General features: G+C 46.4%; 1 protein-coding gene across 1 annotated transcript; it reads right to left on the reverse strand.

The window, feature by feature from the left end:
- Positions 1–7,814: 7,814 nt before the first annotated feature.
- Positions 7,815–18,679, reverse strand: LOC141155165 (uncharacterized). The gene is made up of 7 exons (XM_073641863.1): positions 18,550–18,679; positions 17,016–17,100; positions 16,066–16,257; positions 15,871–15,994; positions 15,720–15,790; positions 15,541–15,643; positions 7,815–9,915 (listed from the first exon to the last, which is right to left on the reverse strand). The coding sequence occupies exons 1-7, from the start codon at positions 18,627–18,629 to the stop codon at positions 8,843–8,845; spliced, it is 1,728 nt and encodes a 575-aa protein (XP_073497964.1). The 5' UTR covers positions 18,630–18,679; the 3' UTR covers positions 7,815–8,842.
- Between the last annotated feature and the right edge of the window lie 3,875 nt (positions 18,680–22,554).

Raw genomic sequence — 22,554 nt, forward strand, 5'->3', positions numbered from 1 at the left:
TTTGATAGATTGGACATTTCTAAACGCGATGATACCACATATGTGTATTTTTTTTATATCTTTATTTTCAATGGTGGAGGGACGACAAGGATGATATCAGATACCTCTTAAAGAGACTATCAGTTATTAGAGGGAGTAGTAAGTACGGCCAGTACCTAAGGCGGCTTAAAGAATTGGAGTCCCTGTATTCGGTGGGCAGGATTGACAAACAGAGCATTGACCTGAAATCTGAGATAAGGCAGTATCAGTACAGCTGGTATACCTCACTCGTTCTTGGAAGGAATTATTGTCCTTAAGGGCAGCTGACTTCTTTGAGAGTTGTCGGGAGCAGGTGGCCAATCAATCCTTCCTAGATCTCACTGACTCCCAGGGTATATTGCAGGAAAATTGGGATGGTATCCTGGGGGTCATGAGATCTTATTTACTGACTTGTTTCGGAGGAAAGCTTTGGACAAAGACAAGATGGCTCAATTCTTGGGAGGCGACTCCAATGCCTGATACTAATGATCTGGACTTTTCTCCTTTGACAGCAGAATTAATGGTGGAGGAAGTTAAAGTGGCCATTGATATAACTTATCTGAAGAAGGCACCAGGTCCAGATGGTATAGCAGCAGAATTCTATAAGAAATGGCTGGCTCCAATTCTTGTGGATGTGTATAGAAATTGTCTAGACAATCACCTGATGCCTCCATCCATGAGAGTATCCTCGTTAATTCTGTTGTCTAAAGGTAAAGAGCTGAGCGATATCAAGAACCGGAGGCCCATTGCCTTCTTGAATGTCCACAGGAAGATTCTGGAAAAGATCCTGTTCTCTGGTTAGTGTGTCTTTACCCCGACACTGTTAGCAGGCTCGCAGTTTGGACCTGGTAGAAGGCAGAACGTCTCTGCAACGGTCATCTCGAAACGGGAGATGGTTGAGAGATGTAAAGCTCTGCGGTGTATGAGATATGTCGTCAGTCTGGACCAGGCTAAAGCCTTTGACAGCGTTGATCATGATTATCTGTGGTCAACTTTGTCAAAGTACGGTATTCTGGGAAAATTTGTGGATTGGCTGAAGACTTTGGATAGAGATGAAGTGAGCTTTCCGCTGATTAATGGTTTACAGGATGACACTTGGCGTTGAGATGGGGGTGAGACAGAATTGCCTACTGTGTCCGCTCCTGTACGTTTTTGCCATAGACCAGTTTCTGAGGTCACTTCAGGAGTGTGATTGTCGGGAGGGTGTCGGTCCCCCACAGCTTGCCTCCTTGTTACCTAAGTTGGTGATACCTAATCCTCATGAGGTGAAGATGTCTGAGGCCATCAGAAGTTACTCGGAGGCCTCTGGGTCTCTGGTCAACCTTGAAAAAAGTCAAGCTTTGTAGACATTAGATTCTGTTCTCAGCTTTGATCTGGAGCAGTTTGCTAAGGCCTCCACCCATACCAAGATCTGAGGGGTTAAATTCGGGAGGGAGGATAACGCCAAGGTAATTTGGGCAAGAAAAGTTGGAAACCGAAAATGCAAAAGGTTTGGCGATGGAAGAACTGGAGGCTGATCTATAGAGAAAGGTCACTATGTTGAAGACTTACCTGGTCCCCGTCTTCTTGTACGTCTCTGTCATTTTTCTTTTGCCAGAATCTTTTTTGGCGAGGCTCCTCAGCCTGTTCGTCCAGCTCTTGTGGGGAAATAGGTTGAACCTGATAAATAGGGGTATAACTTACCTACTGAGGAGAGAGGGTTTGTTGGATATGCTAAATCCAAGGGTCTTCTTTGACTCTTGTATCTAAAGGTAAATTTTGGGATCATGGACTTGACCAACAGCTAGCTCCCTGTGGGTGAACAGTATCAGGTATTGGATATTGGCTTTTGCAGAATCTTGGGTGCGGCAGTCTCAAGAGGAGAAGATGGACAGGTGACCACCTCCCCCAGTATCTGCGGTACGGTCTGAAGTATGTCAGGAAGTGGAGACTGGAGAAGTCTTACACAGAGTAATTCGAGGAAGGACCTGTATGTTCATACAAGTAGGACTTTCTTCTACTCTCCACTGGCCCTGAGAGATTGTGTCACCACAACCCTCCAAGAAAGTCAAGTTTCTCAATGGTAAAATGACTTTCAGCAAATTTTTTGACATCTCTTGGCTGTCATTACATAGTAGACAGGTAAGGGGGAACTTAAACTATCTTAGTGTTTCAGATAGGAATTGTCCACTTGGTTGTCAGCAGGAGGAGACCATGGAACATAGATTGCTGGGGAGGTAGGAAAATATGGGCACAAATGTCAGTAAGCTAAAAATCCCCAGACTGCTGACACTGAGGTATCCGGACATTGTCTATGGTGTCCCGTCCACAGACGGTAACATCAATAGGGAGATGATCACAGTCATCAAATATTATCACTGACCCAGAAGGACCCGAGAGTCTCTACACAGCGAGGCCTCCATCACCTCACCGCTGTCAACCAGATAATGTCTGAGATCAGGTGGATAAAATCATTGGAAATGAGAAGAGTCAAAGAAATAGAAAGTGATGGAGGAATGTGTCATTAGGCTGAAACATGATGATTCCTTCTGTAAAGTGTTTAATTTGAAGAGTCCACACCTCTGGGGGGAAAAGATGAAAAATAATTTTATTTGTATAATCTGCTTATGTAACGATTGTGCTATCGACCAAAGTGAATTTAGTTTTGTATTAATGGAGGAGTTTTGTATATTTCAATTGAATTTGTTGTTTTTTACAATAAAACATTTCCCCCTATGTACAAGAATATAACTACTATAATACTGCCCCCTATGTACAAGAATATAACTACTATAATACTGCTCCTATGTACAAGAATATAACTACTATAATACTGCTCCTATGTACAAGAATATAACTACTATAATACTGCCCCCTATGTACAAGAATATAACTACTATAATACTGCTCCTATGTACAAGAATATAACTACTATAATACTGCTCCATATGTAAAAGAATATAACTACTATAATACTGCTCCATATGTAAAAGAATATAACTACTATAATACTGCCCCCTATGTACAGGTGTATAACTACTATAATACTGCCCCCTATGTACAAGAATATAACTACTATAATACTGCCCCCTATGTACAAGAATATAACTACTATAATACTGCCCCCTATGTACAAGAATATAACTACTATAATACTGCCCCTATGTACAAGAATATAACTACTATAATACTGCTCCTATGTACAAGAATATAACTACTATAATACTGCTCCATATGTAAAAGAATATAACTACTATAATACTGCTCCTATGTACAAGAATAGAACTACTATAATACTGCCCCTATGTACAAGAATATAACTACTATAATACTGCCCCCTATGTACAGGTGTATAACTACTATAATACTGCCCCCTATGTACAAGAATATAACTACTATAATACTGCCCCCTATGTACAAGAATATAACTACTATAATACTGCCCCTATGTACAAGAATATAACTACTATAATACTGCCCCCTATGTACAAGAAAATAACTACTATAATACTGCCCCCTATGTACAAGAATATAACTACTATAATACTGCCCCCTATGTACAAGAATATAACTACTATAATACTGCCTCCTACATACAGGAATATAACTACTATAATACAAATAAAAAATGTTAAACACTTATTAAGAAATATCGGAATATCAAAGAAAACGGCACACATTGCAGGATCTGGCAGCTATAAGTAACCAGGGGAGACTGTAGGAGGATTGCTGGAATGTGTCGCACAGATGATGAGGTGCAGGCGGCTCCTCTCTGCACATGGTCTATGATGGACACATTGTAGAAACCTATGTCAGGGAAATATTAAGAAAATATTAACAATTTCTCCCAAACCCCTTTTCCCTCTCACCCCTCCCTTATCCACCATTTGTCACAAGTGAAGAGCTGACAATCTAAAGGGTGATCTCCTATGCAAATTAACACACACAGCAGTAGGGACTCAAGCATATGCTGGCACAAGAGAGGTGCTACCAACCCCATTTAAAATGCGAGGGTGTTTTCCTTTAACACAGGCCTGCCACAATTTACCTCCAGCTGAGGAAGCTTGACTCACGAGCTTCAAAAGGAAATCATAGTCGGGCCAGCACCGATACAGAATATGGAATATCTCAAGTTCCATACATCCGATAATAACGGGACCTATATATTTTTAGTGGCAGGGTCAGCCAAGGAACAATATGCTTATTTTTCCATATCTGTGAGCCCCTCCGGGGAGCGGTAATTCAAAGGTATCAGAATAACGGATCACAGCTACGCCATGCGTGGTCTCTAAAGAACGGTAAATTCATAACGGAAAATATGGCGTCCGCTTGCAAGCTTCTGCGAGCAACCAGAGATAAGTTATCGCGCAAGTTAGATATTTTTAGAAAAACATAAAAGGGTGGAGCCCAAGCCCACATGATGTCATCACAGGGGTGTGTGGGCTGGTCTCCCACTTCGGCATAAAAGAGCCAACTGAACATTGATCCATATTCATTGCCAGGGGGGTATAGATACTATAAGCAATGGATCGCGTTTGATAACGCTCAAATCAAATCGGGGAGCCCCTCCTCCAGCTATACTGATTTCTGTAATCCTGTTTATTTTATGTAACTTTATATTCTGTACTGTAATTGTCCCCTTTTGCAAAATCTTGTATATTTTTCCTAAGCACTGCCTCCCTTTTGGATTAAATATAAAATGTAATAGTCCTGTTTCTTTTGCTCTGCAATTGTTCCTCCCCCGAAGCCATATACGCTACCAGAAAGCAGGCGTCCGGCCAGGACTGTATTAAATTTCAAATTGGGTCAGTGGTGGCAGAGAATAATAATAATTGGGCTATCCTGAAGCTGGCAGTAACCGTACGGGGGGCGTATACACATATTGTATTCCATGAGTTGGAGTCCAGAGGTGTGACGCCATACCCTTTCTGCTCGCTTGCCGATAGCTACGTAGTGAGTAATCGGGATTGTGTGCTCGCAAATCCCTACTCAATCCTGTGAATAATTGATAGTGACGGCAGCGGCGAGATATTGTGTGACCTCCCCGGTGTCGTCTGAGTCCCTGACAACCTACATGACATTTCTCTCTTGCGATCCTGTCAGGTCTTCAGGACATTCAGAACTGAAATAGGCGGACTCAATATTGTATCTCCTTCCTGGTGCTGTGATTGGTGGATGGTGATGTATATGGGAAAGCTGGGTGGATGGTGATGTACAGTGCCTTGTGAAAGTATTTGGCCCCCTTGAACTTTTCTACCTTTTGCCACATTTCTGGCTTCAAACATAAAGATATAAAAATTCTAATTTTTTGGGGGAAGAATCAACAACAAGTGGGACACAATCGTGAAGTGGAACGAAATTTATTGGATATTTTAAACTACTTTGAAAAATTAAAAACTGAAAAGTGGGGCGTGCAATATTATTCGGCCCCCTTGAGTTAATACTTTTTAGCGCCACCTTTTGCTGCGATTACAGCTACAAGTCGTTTGGGGTATGTCTCTATCAGTTTTGCACATCGAGAGGCTGAAATTCTTGCCCATTCTTCCTTGCAAAACAGCTCGAGCTCATTGAGGTTGGATGGAGGGCGTTTGTGAACAGCAGTTTTCAGCTCTTTCCACAGATTCTCGATTGGATTCAGGTCTGGACTTTGACTTGGCCATTCTAACACCTGGATATGTTTATTTTTGAACCATTCCATTGTAGATTTTGCTTTATGTTTGGGATCATTGTCTTGTTGGAAGATAAATCTCCGTCCCAGTCTCAGGTCTTTTGCAGACTCCAACAGGTTTTCTTCCAGAATGGTCCTGTATTTGTCTCCGTCCATCTTCCCATCAATTTTAACCATCTTCCCTGTCCCTGCTGAAGAAAAGCAGGCCCAAACCATGATGCTGCCACCACCATGTTTGACAGTGAGGATGGTGTTTTGAGGGCGATGAGCTGTGTTGCTTTTACACCAAACATATCGTTTTGCATTGTGGCCAAAAAGTTCGATTTTGGTTTCTTCTGACCAGAGCTCCTTATTCCACATGTTTGGTGTGTCTCCCAGGTGGCTTGTGGCAAACTTCAAACGAGACTTTTTATGGATATCTTTGAGAAATGGCTTTCTTCTTGCCACTCTTCCATAAAGGCCAGATTTGTGCAGTGTATGACTGATTGTTGTCCTATGGACAGACTCTCCCACCTCAGCTGTAGATCTCTGCAGTTCATCCAGAGTGATCATGGGCCTTTTGGCTGCATCTCTGATCAGTCTTCTCCTTGTTCGAGATGAAAGTTTAGAGGGACGGCCGGGTCTTGGTAGATTTGCAGTGGTCTGATACTCCTTCCATTTCAATATGATCGCTTGCACGGTGCTCCTTGAGATGTTTAAAACTTGGGAAATCTTTTTGTATCCAAATCCGGCTTTAAACTTTGCCACAACAGTATCTCGGACCTGCCTGGTGTGTTCCTCGGTCTTCATGATGCTCTCTGCACTTGAAACAGGACCCTGAGACTATCACAGAGCAGGTGCATTTATACGGAGACCTGATTACACACAGGTGGATTCTATTTATCATTACCAGTCATTTAGGACAACATTGGATCATTCAGAGATCCGCACTGAACCTCTGCACTGAAAGTAAAGGGGCCGAATAATATTGCACGCCCCACTTTCCAGTTTTGAATTTGTTAAAAAAGTTTAAAATATCCAATAAATTTCGTTCCACTTCACGATTGTGTCCCACTTGTTGTTGATTCTTCCCCCAAAAAATTAGAATTTTATATCTTCATGTTTGAAGCCAGAAATGTGGCAAAAGGTAGAAAAATTCAAGGGGGCCAAATATTTTCACAAGGCACTGTATATTGGGAAAGCTGGGTGGACAGTAATGTATATGGGGAAAGCTGGGTGGACGGTGATGTATATGGGGAAAGCTGGGTGGACGGTGATGTATATGGAGCGCAGTTGTTGCTATGTAACTAATCCGCTTTCTCAGGGGTAACGATACAATCATGATGATTGGTTTCTATGGACAACTCCAGTTCTCGTCTTCGATGGTTTTGAGCGCAGATACAAGCGAGTAATCACCCGACATAGTCTACACACGCCGGGAGTCTCCTAGTCACAGGGCGTGAAGGAGCTGTGATGTCACCATCATGTGATCATACAGGGGGCGGAGTCTGTAAGGACCGAGGCGTGAAGTTACCGGGGAATGAGAGTAGACAGGATGAGCTACTCCGAGACGCTGAGCTCAGTGATTGGTTGCAGCGCTACTGTCCAGGATCCACTGTGACATTCGTGGATTTGGGCGGCTGTCCCGGGAGGGTATGTGACGATGTCTCCTGAATCCATGTCCTCAGGATGTGGCTGAATACAATGGTGGAGCCGTCAGCTCCGCTGTAGAACGGTACAATTTTGGTGCATTTTTTTCCTATTGGCTTTTATGGGACGACTGAAAAAGTTGCAAAGAAATCACGCAATAGCATCTTTACACCTTAAAAAAAGAAAAAAAATGCACCAAAACCGCAATTATCAGAGGGTATTTTGTTGCAGAGAATAGCAACGCGGCCTGACAGCTCCTAGTTGGAATAGTTGACTCAGGGGAACGAAACAAAAGTAAAAGTAATTAAATACTAAATTCCCGTATCTCAAACTTTGCCCCCCACTTGGAGTTTCTGATTTTACACCTTCGTTATTGGTACAGCAGGGGTGCCATAATACAATGTGATATACCCGCCGCATGCACCAGCGCCCCTAGTAGAAGAATTCCAGGTAAACTGCATTTAATGTGAAAAAAACGTAGTAAAAACAGTTTATTAAAAAAAAATATATATATATATATATATATCACTCCCAACTGCACGTACACAGACATGTACCTCCAGCAGCGGCTTCTCTCCCTGTATATGCCTCTAACATCTGCCACTGGGCGACAGTCAGGCTGCCCACTCCACACCTTATCTGTGAATGGCCAACTTTACGGCTTTCTTGGGTGAGCATCTTCAATTTTCCATAATGGAGTAACACTATAAATATGTTTATGGTCAGCTCACAGTTTCCCTCTGTCAGGACATGGGCTTATATGACCAGACTCACTACAGTGTGGTTTGGCAAAGGTCCACCAGTAATATTGATTCTTGGGACCCACTGTTCAGCTGAACCTAGTATACAGATTTACTTTTGCTTCTATGTAATATTAATTTGGCTAGTGAATCAAGTGTAATAGCACTACTCATTAGCACTCCTTCGCAGGGGCGGCCTACCGGAGGATTCTCCTGCTCTCCCATGGGCCAGTCCGAGACTGTGCACATTTGACATTGCACCAAGTTGGCTAATCAAAAGAAGAGCCTGGCAGGTAAATTTGGGTCTCAGGGCTCCTGTCACCGACGTGGCTGCCATACCAGGTCCTGCAAATTGATTCGCACCAACTTCCTTAGGACACAGAAGAACAATGTAACTGGAAGATGCTCACGAGGCCATGAAGCCTTACTGCAGCCAGTCAATAATTAGGTGATTTACACAGTTAATTAATGAGTCTATTCACTTTCAATCTAATTTTAGTGTAATGAAGGGAATCATCCTAAAAGGTCACACTACAGTCCTACCACCCCATTAAATGTCAAAAGGCACAGAATGAATATTAAAGCTCACACTGCATCATTCCTGAACAGGTCCTGAAGTCATTATTGCGGTAGTTCTGGGGTAAGATCTAAAAAAAAATCCCAATTAAAATTTCAGAAAATATTTAACTACTTCGAAAAACAATCCTAAATTCTGGACTTTTAACATCAGCTCTCCCAATGCGAGTCCTTTGATGCACAAGTGTCCACATGGCCGATTGTTTCTGCATAAAACCGTTTCTTCCGTCGCTCAGTGCGATAACGGCCTGTCAGCCGTGTGAATCCTCTGATGTCCGATAAGAGCCTGGAGTTTGATGAACCGTTGTCCGCATTCGGCACAGGAATACGGATTCTCCTTGGAGTGATTTTTCTGATGCATGATAAGAGCTTGTTTCTGGTTGAACCCTTTCCCACATTCTGAACAGGAGAACGGCTTCTCTTGTGAGTGAATTCTCTGATGTACAACAAGGGATTGTTTCTGATTAAAGCATTTTCCGCAGTCTGCACAGGAGTACGGCTTCTCCCCGGTGTGGCTCCTCTTGTGTTCAACAAGACTTTGCTTCCTGGTAAAACGTTTCCCACAATATGGACATGCATATGGTTTCTCTCCTGTGTGACTTCTCTGATGTGCAGATAGATCTGATTTCTGGGTGAAACATCTTTCACATTCTGAACATGAAAACGGACGCTCCCCCGTGTGAGTTCTCCCATGTACATTCAGTGTGCTTCTCAATCTAAAACATTTCCCACAGTCTGTACACGAGAACGGCTTCTCCCCGGTGTGAATTCTCTCATGTTCCACAAGATGTGGTTTATTGCTGAAGCGCTTCCCGCATACTGAACAGGTGAATGGCTTCTCTCCTGAGTGAATTCGCTCGTGTCTCAGTAGGTCAGCTTTCCGAGTGAAATTTTTTCTGCACACAAAACATGAGAATGGCTTATCCTCCATGTGAACCTTCTGATGTTCTTCAAGATTTGCTTTATTTGCAAAACATTTCCCACATTCCAAGCATGAGTACGGCTTCTCACCTGTGTGAGTTCTCTCGTGAGTACGAAGAGCATGCTTCTGTACAAAACATTTCAAACATTTCAAGAATGAATTATTTGTGAAATGTTTTTCGCATTCGAAGCAGGAAAATCGGCCCTCGGTTCCCTGATTTCTGGCAATTTCAGACTGACCAGATGAAGGTCCTTCGAGGCTGGTGGGGTCAGACGGGAGATTTTTGACGTCTTCTTTATGTTCCTCAGAAGTGTTTTGGAAAGTACAGTCTTCAACTTCACAGTCGGAAGCGAGAGGACGGCACTTGGGAATCAATAGGTCGTCTGTTATAAATAAACAATGAATAAAAGTTAATAGTTTTTCATAGTTTTCTTGCTTGTTTTACACAGTTGCATCACTTTATTTACATGTAAAGCTGTAGCTACTTTAGATTTATTTACTTTTTTAAATCTTCACAATTTAATTTTTTGTTTTATCTACCTAAGGGTTCGTTCACACTAGAGTATTTTTCGTGTTTGTTATCCATGTAGACCCAATGATAACTTATCCGCTAGTGTACATGGGCTACTTTTTACATAGAGCTCAGATCCGTGTGAATAACAGCACTGCGTGCGTCCGATTTAAATAGCCGGCACCTCCTATATACATCAGCAATTTCCAGATGTGACTGGACCGATAAGTCCAATGAACGTATGAACTTAGCCTTACTAACACAACATCCAGACCCTTAGTGGTGCCTTTAAAGGGAATCTGTCAGCAGATTTTTTTGCTATGTAATCTGACAGCAGCATGATGTAGAGGCGGAGATCCTGATTCCAGCAATCTATCACTTAGTTTACTGGGTGCAGCAGTTGTGATACAATCACAGTTTTCTCTGCAGAGCTTGGAACGCTGAGCTGTGCTAACCCCGCCCACACTTAAACGTTTGGTCACGCCAAGGGTGCACTGAGGATCTGTGCTTGGTTTGAACAGTCATTCTGTGCTGACAGAGTTATTTTAAAGTCTATTGATTATATATTAAGTCTTCTTGCACGTGCTGCTGATCCAGTCTGTGTCCCCAGACCCCCAACCGATTGAGCGCTGGACAGCTCGGTAGAAAGTCTATGTCTGTGTATCTGTACGCCGCTCCTTGACTTTCTATTGAGCCCGTCCATAGCTCTGAGCATTTGTGCTACAGGCAGGAGCAGAGCTAAGCAGCACAATCCAGAGCTGTTTCTTGAGCAAATGGTGGGGGTCTCGTGACCTGATCCTCACCGATACATAAACTACACTATGCCCCCATAGGTAGGATGTCTAACAAAAAAATTGTGCTCATGGTGTATAAAATCTGATGAGGATAATATTTCAGTTAGATTTTTGGCATCAATAGGATTTCACCGAGCCAAGCAGAAGACTGTCAGCTATGGCGGAGGTTCAGGTACAGAAGAGTGTCAGCTATGGAGGAGGCAGGAGGTTCAGGTACAGAAGACTGTCAGCTATGGCGGAGGCGGGAGGTTCAGGTACAGAAGAGTGTCAGCTATGGCGGAGGCGGGAGGTTCAGGTACAGAAGACTGTCAGCTATGGCGGAGGCGGGAGGTTCAGGTACAGAAGAGTGTCAGCTATGGAGGAGGCAGGAGGTTCAGGTACAGAAGACTGTCAGCTATGGCGGAGGCGGGAGGTTCAGGTACAGAAGAGTGTCAGCTATGGAGGAGGCAGGAGGTTCAGGTACAGAAGACTGTCAGCTATGGCGGAGGCGGGAGGTTCAGGTACAGAAGAGTGTCAGCTATGGCGGAGGCGGGAGGTTCAGGTACAGAAGAGTGTCAGCTATGGCGGAGGCGGGAGGTTCAGGTACAGAAGAGTGTCAGCTATGGCGGAGGCGGGAGGTTCAGGTACAGAAGAGTGTCAGCTATGGCGGAGGCGGGAGGTTCAGGTACAGAAGAGTGTCAGCTATGGAGGAGGCGGGAGGTTCAGGTACAGAAGAGTGTCAGCTATGGAGGAGGCGGGAGGTTCAGGTACAGAAGAGTGTCAGCTATGGCGGAGGCGGGAGGTTCAGGTACAGAAGAGTGTCAGCTATGGCGGAGGCGGGAGGTTCAGGTACAGAAGACTGTCAGCTATGGCGGAGGCGGGAGGTTCAGGTACAGAAGAGTGTCAGCTATGGAGGAGGCGGGAGGTTCAGGTACAGAAGAGTGTCAGCTATGGAGGAGGCGGGAGGTTCAGGTACAGAAGAGTGTCAGCTATGGCGGAGGCGGGAGGTTCAGGTACAGAAGAGTGTCAGCTATGGAGGAGGCGGGAGGTTCAGGTACAGAAGAGTGTCAGCTATGGCGGAGGCGGGAGGTTCAGGTACAGAAGAGTGTCAGCTATGGCGGAGGCGGGAGGTTCAGGTACAGAAGAGTGTCAGCTATGGAGGAGGCGGGAGGTTCAGGTACAGAAGACTGTCAGCTATGGAGGAGGCGGGAGGTTCAGGTACAGAAGAGTGTCAGCTATGGAGGAGGCAGGAGGTTCAGGTACAGAAGAGTGTCAGCTATGGAGGAGGCGGGAGGTTCAGGTACAGAAGACTGTCAGCTATGGAGGAGGCAGGAGGTTCAGGTACAGAAGACTGTCAGCTATGGAGGAGGCGGGAGGTTCAGGTACAGAAGACTGTCAGCTATGGCGGAGGCGGGAGGTTCAGGTACAAAAGACTGTCAGCTATGGCGGAGGCGGGAGGTTCAGGTACGAAGACTGTCAGCTATGGAGGAGGCGGGAGGTTCAGGTACAGAAGACTGTCAGCTATGGAGGAGGCGGGAGGTTCAGGTACAGAAGAGTGTCAGCTATGGAGGAGGCAGGAGGTTCAGGTACAGAAGACTGTCAGCTATGGAGGAGGCGGGAGGTTCAGGTACAGAAGAGTGTCAGCTATGGAGGAGGCGGGAGGTTCAGGTACAGAAGAGTGTCAGCTATGGAGGAGGCGGGAGGTTCAGGTACAGAAGAGTGTCAGCTATGGAGGAGGCAGGAGGTTCAGGTACAGAAGAGTGTCAGCTATGGAGGAGGCGGGAGGTTCAGGTACAGAAGACTGTCAGCTATGGAGGAGGCAGGAGGTTCAGGTACAGAAGACTGTCAGCTATGGAGGAGGCGGGAGGTTCAGGTACAGAAGACTGTCAGCTATGGCGGAGGCGGGAGGTTCAGGTACAGAAGACTGTCAGCTATGGAGGAGGCGGGAGGTTCAGGTACAGAAGACTGTCAGCTATGGAGGAGGCGGGAGGTTCAGGTACAGAAGACTGTCAGCTATGGAGGAGGCGGGAGGTTCAGGTACAAAAGACTGTCAGCTATGGCGGAGGCGGGAGGTTCAGGTACAGAAGACTGTCAGCTATGGAGGAGGCGGGAGGTTCAGGTACAGAAGACTGTCAGCTATGGCGGAGGCGGGAGGTTCAGGTACAGAAGACTGTCAGCTATGGAGGAGGCGGGAGGTTCAGGTACAGAAGACTGTCAGCTATGGCGGAGGCGGGAGGTTCAGGTACAGAAGACTGTCAGCTATGGAGGAGGCGGGAGGTTCAGGTACAGAAGACTGTCAGCTATGGAGGAGGCGGGAGGTTCAGGTACAGAAGACTGTCAGCTATGGCGGAGGCGGGAGGTTCAGGTACAGAAGACTGTCAGCTATGGAGGAGGCGGGAGGTTCAGGTACAGAAGACTGTCAGCTATGGCGGAGGCGGGAGGTTCAGGTACAGAAGACTGTCAGCTATGGAGGAGGCGGGAGGTTCAGGTACAGAAGAGTGTCAGCTATGGAGGAGGCGGGAGGTTCAGGTACAGAAGAGTGTCAGCTATGGAGGAGGCGGGAGGTTCAGGTACAGAAGACTGTCAGCTATGGAGGAGGCGGGAGGTTCAGGTACAGAAGACTGTCAGCTATGGAGGAGGCGGGAGGTTCAGGTACAGAAGACTGTCAGCTATGGCGGAGGCGGGAGGTTCAGGTACAAAAGACTGTCAGCTATGGCGGAGGCGGGAGGTTCAGGTACAGAAGACTGTCAGCTATGGAGGAGGCGGGAGGTTCAGGTACAGAAGACTGTCAGCTATGGCGGAGGCGGGAGGTTCAGGTACAGAAGACTGTCAGCTATGGAGGAGGCGGGAGGTTCAGGTACAGAAGACTGTCAGCTATGGAGGAGGCGGGAGGTTCAGGTACAAAAGACTGTCAGCTATGGCGGAGGCGGGAGGTTCAGGTACAAAAGACTGTCAGCTATGGCGGAGGAGGGAGGTTCAGGTACAGAAGAGTGTCAGCTATGGCGGAGGCGGGAGGTTCAGGTACAGAAGACTGTCAGCTATGGAGGAGGCGGGAGGTTCAGGTACAGAAGACTGTCAGCTATGGAGGAGGCGGGAGGTTCAGGTACAGAAGACTGTCAGCTATGGCGGAGGCGGGAGGTTCAGGTACAAAAGACTGTCAGCTATGGCGGAGGCGGGAGGTTCAGGTACAGAAGACTGTCAGCTATGGAGGAGGCGGGAGGTTCAGGTACAGAAGACTGTCAGCTATGGCGGAGGCGGGAGGTTCAGGTACAGAAGACTGTCAGCTATGGAGGAGGCGGGAGGTTCAGGTACAGAAGACTGTCAGCTATGGAGGAGGCGGGAGGTTCAGGTACAAAAGACTGTCAGCTATGGCGGAGGCGGGAGGTTCAGGTAGAAAAGACTGTCAGCTATGGCGGAGGCGGGAGGTTCAGGTACAGAAGAGTGTCAGCTATGGCGGAGGCGGGAGGTTCAGGTACAGAAGACTGTCAGCTATGGAGGAGGCGGGAGGTTCAGGTACAGAAGACTGTCAGCTATGGAGGAGGCGGGAGGTTCAGGTACAGAAGACTGTCAGCCATGGCGGAGGTGGGGGGTTCAGGTACAGAAGACTGTCAGCCATGGCGGAGGTGGGGGGTTCAGGTACAGAAGACTGTCAGCTATGGAGGAGGCGGGAGGTTCAGGTACAGAAGACTGTCAGCTATGGAGGAGGCGGGAGGTTCAGGTACAGAAGACTGTCAGCCATGGCGGAGGCGGGAGGTTCAGGTACAGAAGACTGTCAGTCATGGAGGAGGCGGGAGGTTCAGGTACAGAAGACTGTCAGCTATGGTGGAGGTGGGAGGTTCAGGTACAGAAGACTGTCAGTCATGGAGGAGGTGGGAGGTTCAGGCATAGAAGACTGTCAGCTATGGTGGAGGTGAGAGGTTCAGGTACAGAAGACTGTCAGTCATGGAGGAGGTGGGAGGTTCAGGTACAGAAGACTGTCAGCTATGGCGGAGGCGGGAGGTTCAGGTACAGAAGAGTGTCAGTCATGGAGGAGGCGGGAGGTTCAGGCATAGAAGACTGTCAGCTATGGAGGAGGCGGGAGGTTCAGGTACAGAAGACTGTCAGTCATGGAGGAGGCGGGAGGTTCAGGTACAGAAGACTGTCAGTCATGGAGGAGGTGGGAGGTTCAGGCATAGAAGACAAATGTCTTATGTTAAAAGCAAAGCAATGAAGAGATGAGGGAGGTGGTGTGTGTGTGTGTGTGTGGTGGGGGGGGGTCAGCAACTTCATGACGGAGCGCATTACTCTACTTCTGGGTCACAACACGTTTGCATTTCTCAACCAATTTATCATTTTACATAGATGAATACTAGAGCTTATAATGGGGTAGGTGGGGAGGGGGTGATATTTTCCTTTTCCCATGAGAGTAAGGAGCTACTTTTGGGATTGGGAGCACTTGCACGGGGAAGCAGATGAGAGGAAAGTCCAGAGTAGCAGAAGGGAGACCTGAACTCAAGGATTCAAGAGCTCGGTCACATTTTCAGATAAGTTGTAACGACAGAGGGTTTAGGTTCCCGTACAAAACTCTATATATGTCGGAGCTAAACCAACAGTGTCCATAAAATCTGCAATTACGTGTCACGGTGGGATAAGAGGGCTGACGATTTAACCCTACAGAGTCTTTTTACTTGTTAGATGGTAGAAAAAGAATATGTGACTCTTCTCCGGTGGTGGCCATCACTCACCTGTGCCAACCTCTGTTTCCAATTCCTCCTGTTTAATAGGGAGATTAGTCCTGTAATACTCCTCGTCTCCCTCGGTCTCTTCCAATTTCACCAGATCATTGATCTGAAATAAAAATTGCACCAGATAACGTACAGTTTGATGTAACGACGTCTAATAATCTTCTGTCCGATTCCTCTACCTCGTTATTTTCAGGATGGTCATCGAGGGGTCTCTGACAGCTCTCGGGGGAACTACTTCTACTGGATCCAGCTGTAAGGGGCACAGACACATTGTATACAGGTCATCACAGGTGACATCAGAAACTAGAGATATAAGGAGTCTCCTCTTACAGGGTGGTGTGAGGGGCCGGGGGTCCTCCATCAGGACGTCCTTGTACTGGTCCTTGTGACCTTCCATATACTCCCACTCCTCCATGGAGAGATGGACGGTGACGTCCTGACACCTTACAGGGACCTGACAACACAACCATTCAGTCATCACCCAGACACATCATATAAGGCCCCGGCGATCCCGGCAGCGCTCACCTCTCTGGTCAGCACCTGCAGGATCTTATTGATGATCTCCACGATCTTCTGCCCGTTGTCTCCAGGAATGGTCAGTGATGGAGGTGGAGGCTTCATCACAGGACTTTGGTTCTTGCTCTGCTCTCGTGATATCTGGGGATCGTCGGAGCTGGATGTCACAGACCTATCAGATTTTTTCACTACCGTGTAATCCTGTGTAAGGAGAGAAGCATTAGTACAGATCATGTGTCCGAACACAACCGGATATCTGATAGATAAAAATTAGTCCAAGTTCTGATCAACCCATGAAAAATTCTATGGGCCAACTGTGGTTAATGGTGAAGTACCCAAAAAATACGTAGGACACAGAGATATTAAGGTTATACATGGATCACATATAACGGCCCAAACATTGTCCGAATGCATAAAGCATAGACTATAAAAGTGTATATACCAGAAAATGTAAGTACCAACCCCACAGGTGCTGCCTCCTGACGCGCGCTGCCTCCTGACGCGCGCTGCGCTTCTCTTTCCATCTTTATAAGTGTTTCATACAATCATCTATCTGCCTATATTTAGTAAATCACTATTTTATCAAGATGTTTTGAAAAAAATAAATAAAACCGACAATTTTGCATTCATGTGTTCGTAAGACAGCTTTTTTACGTCCACAGTTAAAAGGAACCTGTCATGTGAAACACTATTAACCTGCAGATATGGGGTTAATTTGCAGGTTAATAGTGTTCTGAACCTGCCCGGCGCCGACTTTTAGACCTATAAAGAACTTTATTCCTCGCGGCAGGTTTCCCAGTCATGAGGGCGGCGCCGGCGCGAGTTTAGTCACGGTTCAGTCTATAGAGAGCAGTGGCTGTAATCGCGTGCGGCACCACATGACAGATGGTCGGCCGCTCCTCCCCAAACCAGTGCGTGTGGCTGACTTCTATCCACGGTGTCTGTGCGGCTGTCCTCACCTCTCCGGTCAGCAGGTAGACGATCTCCAGCGTCAGGTCTAGTATCTGCTCAGTCATCATGCAGGCAACCAGCGAGACAGGAGACCTGGAGACGGAGGAAAAAAGGGAACGATCCTAAAAACCCACATCCGGTCTGGTATACTTCAGTCATTGAGGGGCTGGCGTTCACTTAAATGGATGTATTTGAGGCTAAAAATAAATTTTGCAATTGGGTTTCTTTAAAAACGTTGCACCATTTGCCTTCTGCAGCCTCTGTGCTATTGGGAGAACAGAATGAGCTAACTGAGAATCAGTCAGTGAGCTGCTGAGTTTAGAACTCTTTTGTTTGTCCTCTTTGCTGATTTATAACCTCAGACCACATCAAAGTTGAACAAGGAGCCTGTAAAAGTGCAAAAATTTGTAATGAAACCCGAGTGCAAAAAGCGATTTTAGCCCCAAATACAGGCATTTAAGTAAGCGATGGGCGTCCAGGTGGTAGGGGGGTGCAGCGGAAAGTGCTGCTCTCTGCGCCAACCATCAAGCACCTGTATACGAGGACGTCCTGCCATGTGCACTTTATGAAAAGTCACAAATGGGGCTCGGTGGGAGCATATATAGCACCGAGCCAAAGATTCGGCTCAGAAACTGAATTGGTTGCTATGGGCAACGCTTCCCGTTTTGATTTAGGCTGGGTGCCCACGTAGCGTTTTTCAAGCGTTTATGCTGCGGAATTTCCGCAGCGTAAACGCTTGTTAAACGCTAGGTTATCGGCCCCCCATGGTCCCCAAGGGGATTCCGCATGTTCTATGCACATGCTGCGGATTTTTCCGTAGCGTTTATGCTGCGTACAAAAATCCGCAGCATGTCATTTAATTTTGTGGAAGCGCAGCGGAACTCCCGCCATTGACTTGCATTGAGACGCATAGAAACCGCGACTGTACATTTTTACAAGCGGCTTCTATGCGTCTCTATGTGCGGATGGTACCCAGTTCTGGAGGAGAGGAGACTCTCCTCCAGACCTGGGTACCATTCTACCTGTAAAAAAAGAATAAAATAAATAAAGTTTATATTCACCTGTCCGGCGTCTTCTCTCTGAATGCCGCCATCGCTTGAGGACCTGCGGTGACGTCACAGTCATGTGACCACAGGCCCTTCACCGCTCTGTCTCGCGATATGCCGGCAGCCGGGAACCAGCCAGGAAGCAGCGCTGCAGCCACGCCGGGGCCTCGGGGGTGAGTATAGCTTTATTTGTTTTCATTTTTATGGTTCACACTATATAAATCCATGCTGTTTGCATGGATTTATACAGTGTGACCTAGTTGTCAAGCACTTTCCAAGTGATGCTATCGCCTGGAAAGCGCTTGTCAATCTGCATGCGGAAACACATGTGAATCCGCCTGTCGATCCGCATGTATTCTGCAGGAAAAACGCATGTACAATCTGCATGCATTTTTTCTGCCAGGGAGATGCAGAAATGCTGCAGAAATTTTCTGCTTCATTTCTGCATCGTGGGCACATAGCCTTAAAGGGAAGTGCGCCAGAAGCGCGGAATTACCTGGACGTCGGCGTCACACGCTCAGGAGAGACGAGCAGATCACATGACAAAGAGCAGAGCCCCGCACCGACCGGTAACATGGCAGGAGGCGGCTCTGCAGGACCTGTGACCCCGGCTGATGATGTCACAGTCATGTGATCACAGAGGGGGCGGAGCCTACACACCAGGCCTCTGCAGCGCGCGACCTCATTGTGAGAAGCACGTGCAGCAGAGCCCCGCCCCCTCCTGGTCACATGACAGTGATGTCATCACAGGTCCTGTAGCCACAAAAAAGCAACAAATGTCCCGCAGAGATGTGAAAAAATGGAGAAAAAATATCAGATAAAAACGCAAATATTAAATCGAGGCCTTAAAGGGGTTTTCTCATCTCCAAGATCCTATTCCAATATGTAGTCGGTGTAATAACAACAATAGGAGATACCTCCAATTAGAAATGTAGTATAGTTCTCCTGATTAGCTATGTCTCTTTCCTCATGTGCAGGGCATTCCAGGACCTTAGGTATCCATGGTCACGATCATTAAGAACTAACTGTCTCTATATGAGTGGATACCATGGATACCTAAGCTACTGTAATGCCCTGCACATGGGGTACATGACATAGCTAACCAGGAGAACTATACTACATTTCTAATTGGAAGTATTTGCTAATATTATTAATATTACACCTCCTACATCTTGGGATAGGATCTCGGAGATGGGAATACCCCTTTTTTGTCTTCTGGTATTCTTTGTTATTATTTTTTTGTGCCAAATTTTTCAAAACGGTTCACTAAATGGTCTTTATTTTTGTCTTTAACCTTTTTTAGCACAAAAATTTGCACGTTTTGCAAAATGCTGCGCTAGTCCCCATACGGTCCCTTGATGAGTGTTTGATGCTGCAGATTCTCTGCACCGATTATTTACATTAGGTCACTTATGTTTTTTTTCACACTTTTGATGCAGTTTTTTGTCTCTTTTCATGTTTTAAATAAAGCTGCTTTGTTTTTGACTCTTCCTGGTGTTTGGCTTTGACAATTTTTATGGACACAGTCGTGTGTAATTTACATGCGGTTTTTTTTATGTGTTTCTGCCGCAGAAAAGCACTAAAATCACATGTGTGTTTTACCTGCAGATTTTCTGCATCTAATGCAAGTCTATGGGGGAAATCTGCACACGAAACTCAGCGTAACTGCAAGAGAAATGGACATGTAGGGCCATGTTCACACATTGAGAGTTTTTCACATCAGTATTCGGTCAGTATTTTTTCTCAGGCGTTGGAGCCAAAACCAGGAGAGGAACAATCAGAGGAAAAGTATAATAGAAACACGTCACCACTTCTGCATTTATCACCCACTCCTGGTATTGGCTTATAAATACTGATGTGAAATACTGAACGTGTGAACGTGGTCTTACTGATTTGAAACACACACCGCAAAATACGCAGCGTCAAAAACTCATGGTGGGCGCACAGCCTTAGAGTATGTGCATTTCTATTGTGGGAGGAAAAAAAAGTGCACGTCACATCTTTGAGATGGATCCTGATGGAAAACACAGCAAGCCGGGCGCTGTCCAATCAGAAGGATGCAAAAAAAAAAAACTCTTCAAAAAGGTGTTTTGAAAAGTTTTCTGAAGTTTTTTTTTATTTTTTTTTTCAGGCTTCTGCCTGGACAGTGCCCTGTATGGAGCGGATTCAATCAGGATCCATCTCAGAGAAGAGACTGCACTTTGTGCTTTTCCAAACCTGAAGTAGCAAAAAAAAAAAAAAACACTCAAAGCAGTAAAGATGTGAACAGCAAACTAATTTTACAATAGAAATGACAGGGAAGAGTCTTTCAAGCAATTTTTTTTTTTTTTTTTAAAACCTGATACTTAGGGCATTTTTTTTTTATGGCCGACTCAAAAAATATTCCTCTAAAAACTGTGTGTGTGTGTATAGCCTAAGAGAGCAGAGAGCATAACAGGCTATGTTCACCCTGGTAGAGGGCAGAACGTCTCTGTCTGCAGCGGTCATCTCGATACGGGAGATGGTTGAGAGATGTAAAGCTCTGCGGTGTGTGAGATACGTCGTCAGTCTGGACCAGGCTAAAGCCTTTGACAGAGTTGATCATGATTTTCTGTGGGCCACTTTGTTCAAATACGGTATTCTGGGACAATTTGTGGATTGGCTGAAGACTTTGTATAGAGAGGCGGAAACTTTCCTCTGATCAGGCCCAGCGTCAGCACCCGGGCAAGTGCCGGGGCCCTGAGCAGGTGGGTGGGAAGCCCACTCGCCGTCGGGCACCCCGGCGCGCTATGGGACGCGGAGGAGAGCGATGTCAGCGCCCGCTCCCCCCCCCCCGCTTGCTCGGGGCCCCAGCACAATACTTACCTCTCCTCGTGCCTCCGCAGCAGCTCCGGTCTCTTCCGCGGCTGCTGCACTGTGACGTCTCAGGTCAGAGGGTGCGGTGACGTCTTTCCACTGCGCCCTCTGCTGAGCCGTCACAGGCAGCGCAGAGTGGGAAGATGGCAGCGTGGCTGAGGAGTCCAGAGCAGCGGTAGTGATGAGAGTAGGTGAGGTATTTGATTTTTTATGTATGGAGGCATGAGGCATTATATGGGACACCTGCATGGGGCATTATATGGGGGCCCAGTAGGCATGGGGCATCATATGGGGCCCAGCCTGCATGGGGCATTATATGGGGCCCAGCCTGCATGGGGCATTATATGGGGCCCAGCCTGCATGGGGCATTATATGGGGGCACAGCCTGCATGGGGCATTATATAGGGGCCAGTATTCTGTATGGAGCATTATGTGGAGTCCATTATTCTGTATGGAGCATTATATGGGGGCCAGTATTCTGTATGGAGTGTTATATGGGGGCCAGTATTCTATACGGAGCATTATATGGGGGCCAGTATTCTGTACGGAGCATTATATGGGGCCCAGTATTCTGTATGGAGCATTATATGGGGCCCATAATACTGTATGGAGCATTATATGGGGGCCAATATTCTGTATGGAGCATTATATGGGGCCCATAATACTGCATGGAGCATTATATGGGGGCCAGTATTCTGTATGGAGCGTTATATGGGGCCCATAATACTGTATGGAGCATTATATGGGGGCCAGTATTCTGTACGGAGCATTATATGGGGGTCAGTATTCTGAATGGAGCATTATATGGGGTCCAGTATTCTGTACGGAGCATTATATGGGGGCCAGTATTCTGTATGGAGCGTTATATGGGGCCCATAATACTGTATGGAGCATTATATGGGGGCCAGTATTCTGTACGGAGCATTATATGGGGGTCAGTATTCTGTACGGAGCATTATATGGGGGCCAGTATTCTGTACGGAGCATTATATGAGGGCCAGTATTCTGTACGGAGCATTATATGGGTCCCATAATACTGTATGGAGCATTATATGGGGGCTAGTATTCTGTATGGAGCATTATATGGGGCCCATAATACTGTATTGAGGACTATCCTGTTCGGTCTGCACTGTGCGTTGCGGGGATTCACCGATTTATGAGCTATTGTAGAAAATACAATATATATCCTTCATGTAATGTAAGAAGTGAAATCTTTGGCCTTGTACTATATATATATATATATATACATATATATATATATATATATAATTTCTCTGCGGTATCTGTGCATCATGAATCGTGGTATGTGTTAAAGGGGCCACTGAGACTCTTTCGCCCGGGGCCCACAAAAACCTGGAGCCGGCCCTGCCTCTGATTAATGGTTTGCAGGATGACACTTGGCGTTGAGATGGGGGTGAGACAGAATTGCCTACTGTGTCCACTCCTGTACGTTTTTGCCATAGACCAGTTTCTGAGGTCACTTCAGAGTGTGATTTTCGGGGGGTGTCGGTCCCCCACAGCTTGCCTCCTTGTCACCTACCTTGGTGATATCTAATCCTCATGAGGTGAAGATGTCTGTGGCCATCAGAAGTTACTCGGAGGCCTCTGGGTCTCTGGTCAACTTTGAGAAGAGTGAAGCTCTGTGGACATTAGATACTGATCCTGG

This window comes from Phyllobates terribilis, unplaced genomic scaffold (genome assembly GCF_046119375.1).
Source record: "Phyllobates terribilis strain yellow unplaced genomic scaffold, ASM4611937v1 Scaffold_7__3_contigs__length_470593459, whole genome shotgun sequence".
NCBI classification, from domain to species: Eukaryota; Metazoa; Chordata; class Amphibia; order Anura; family Dendrobatidae; genus Phyllobates; species Phyllobates terribilis.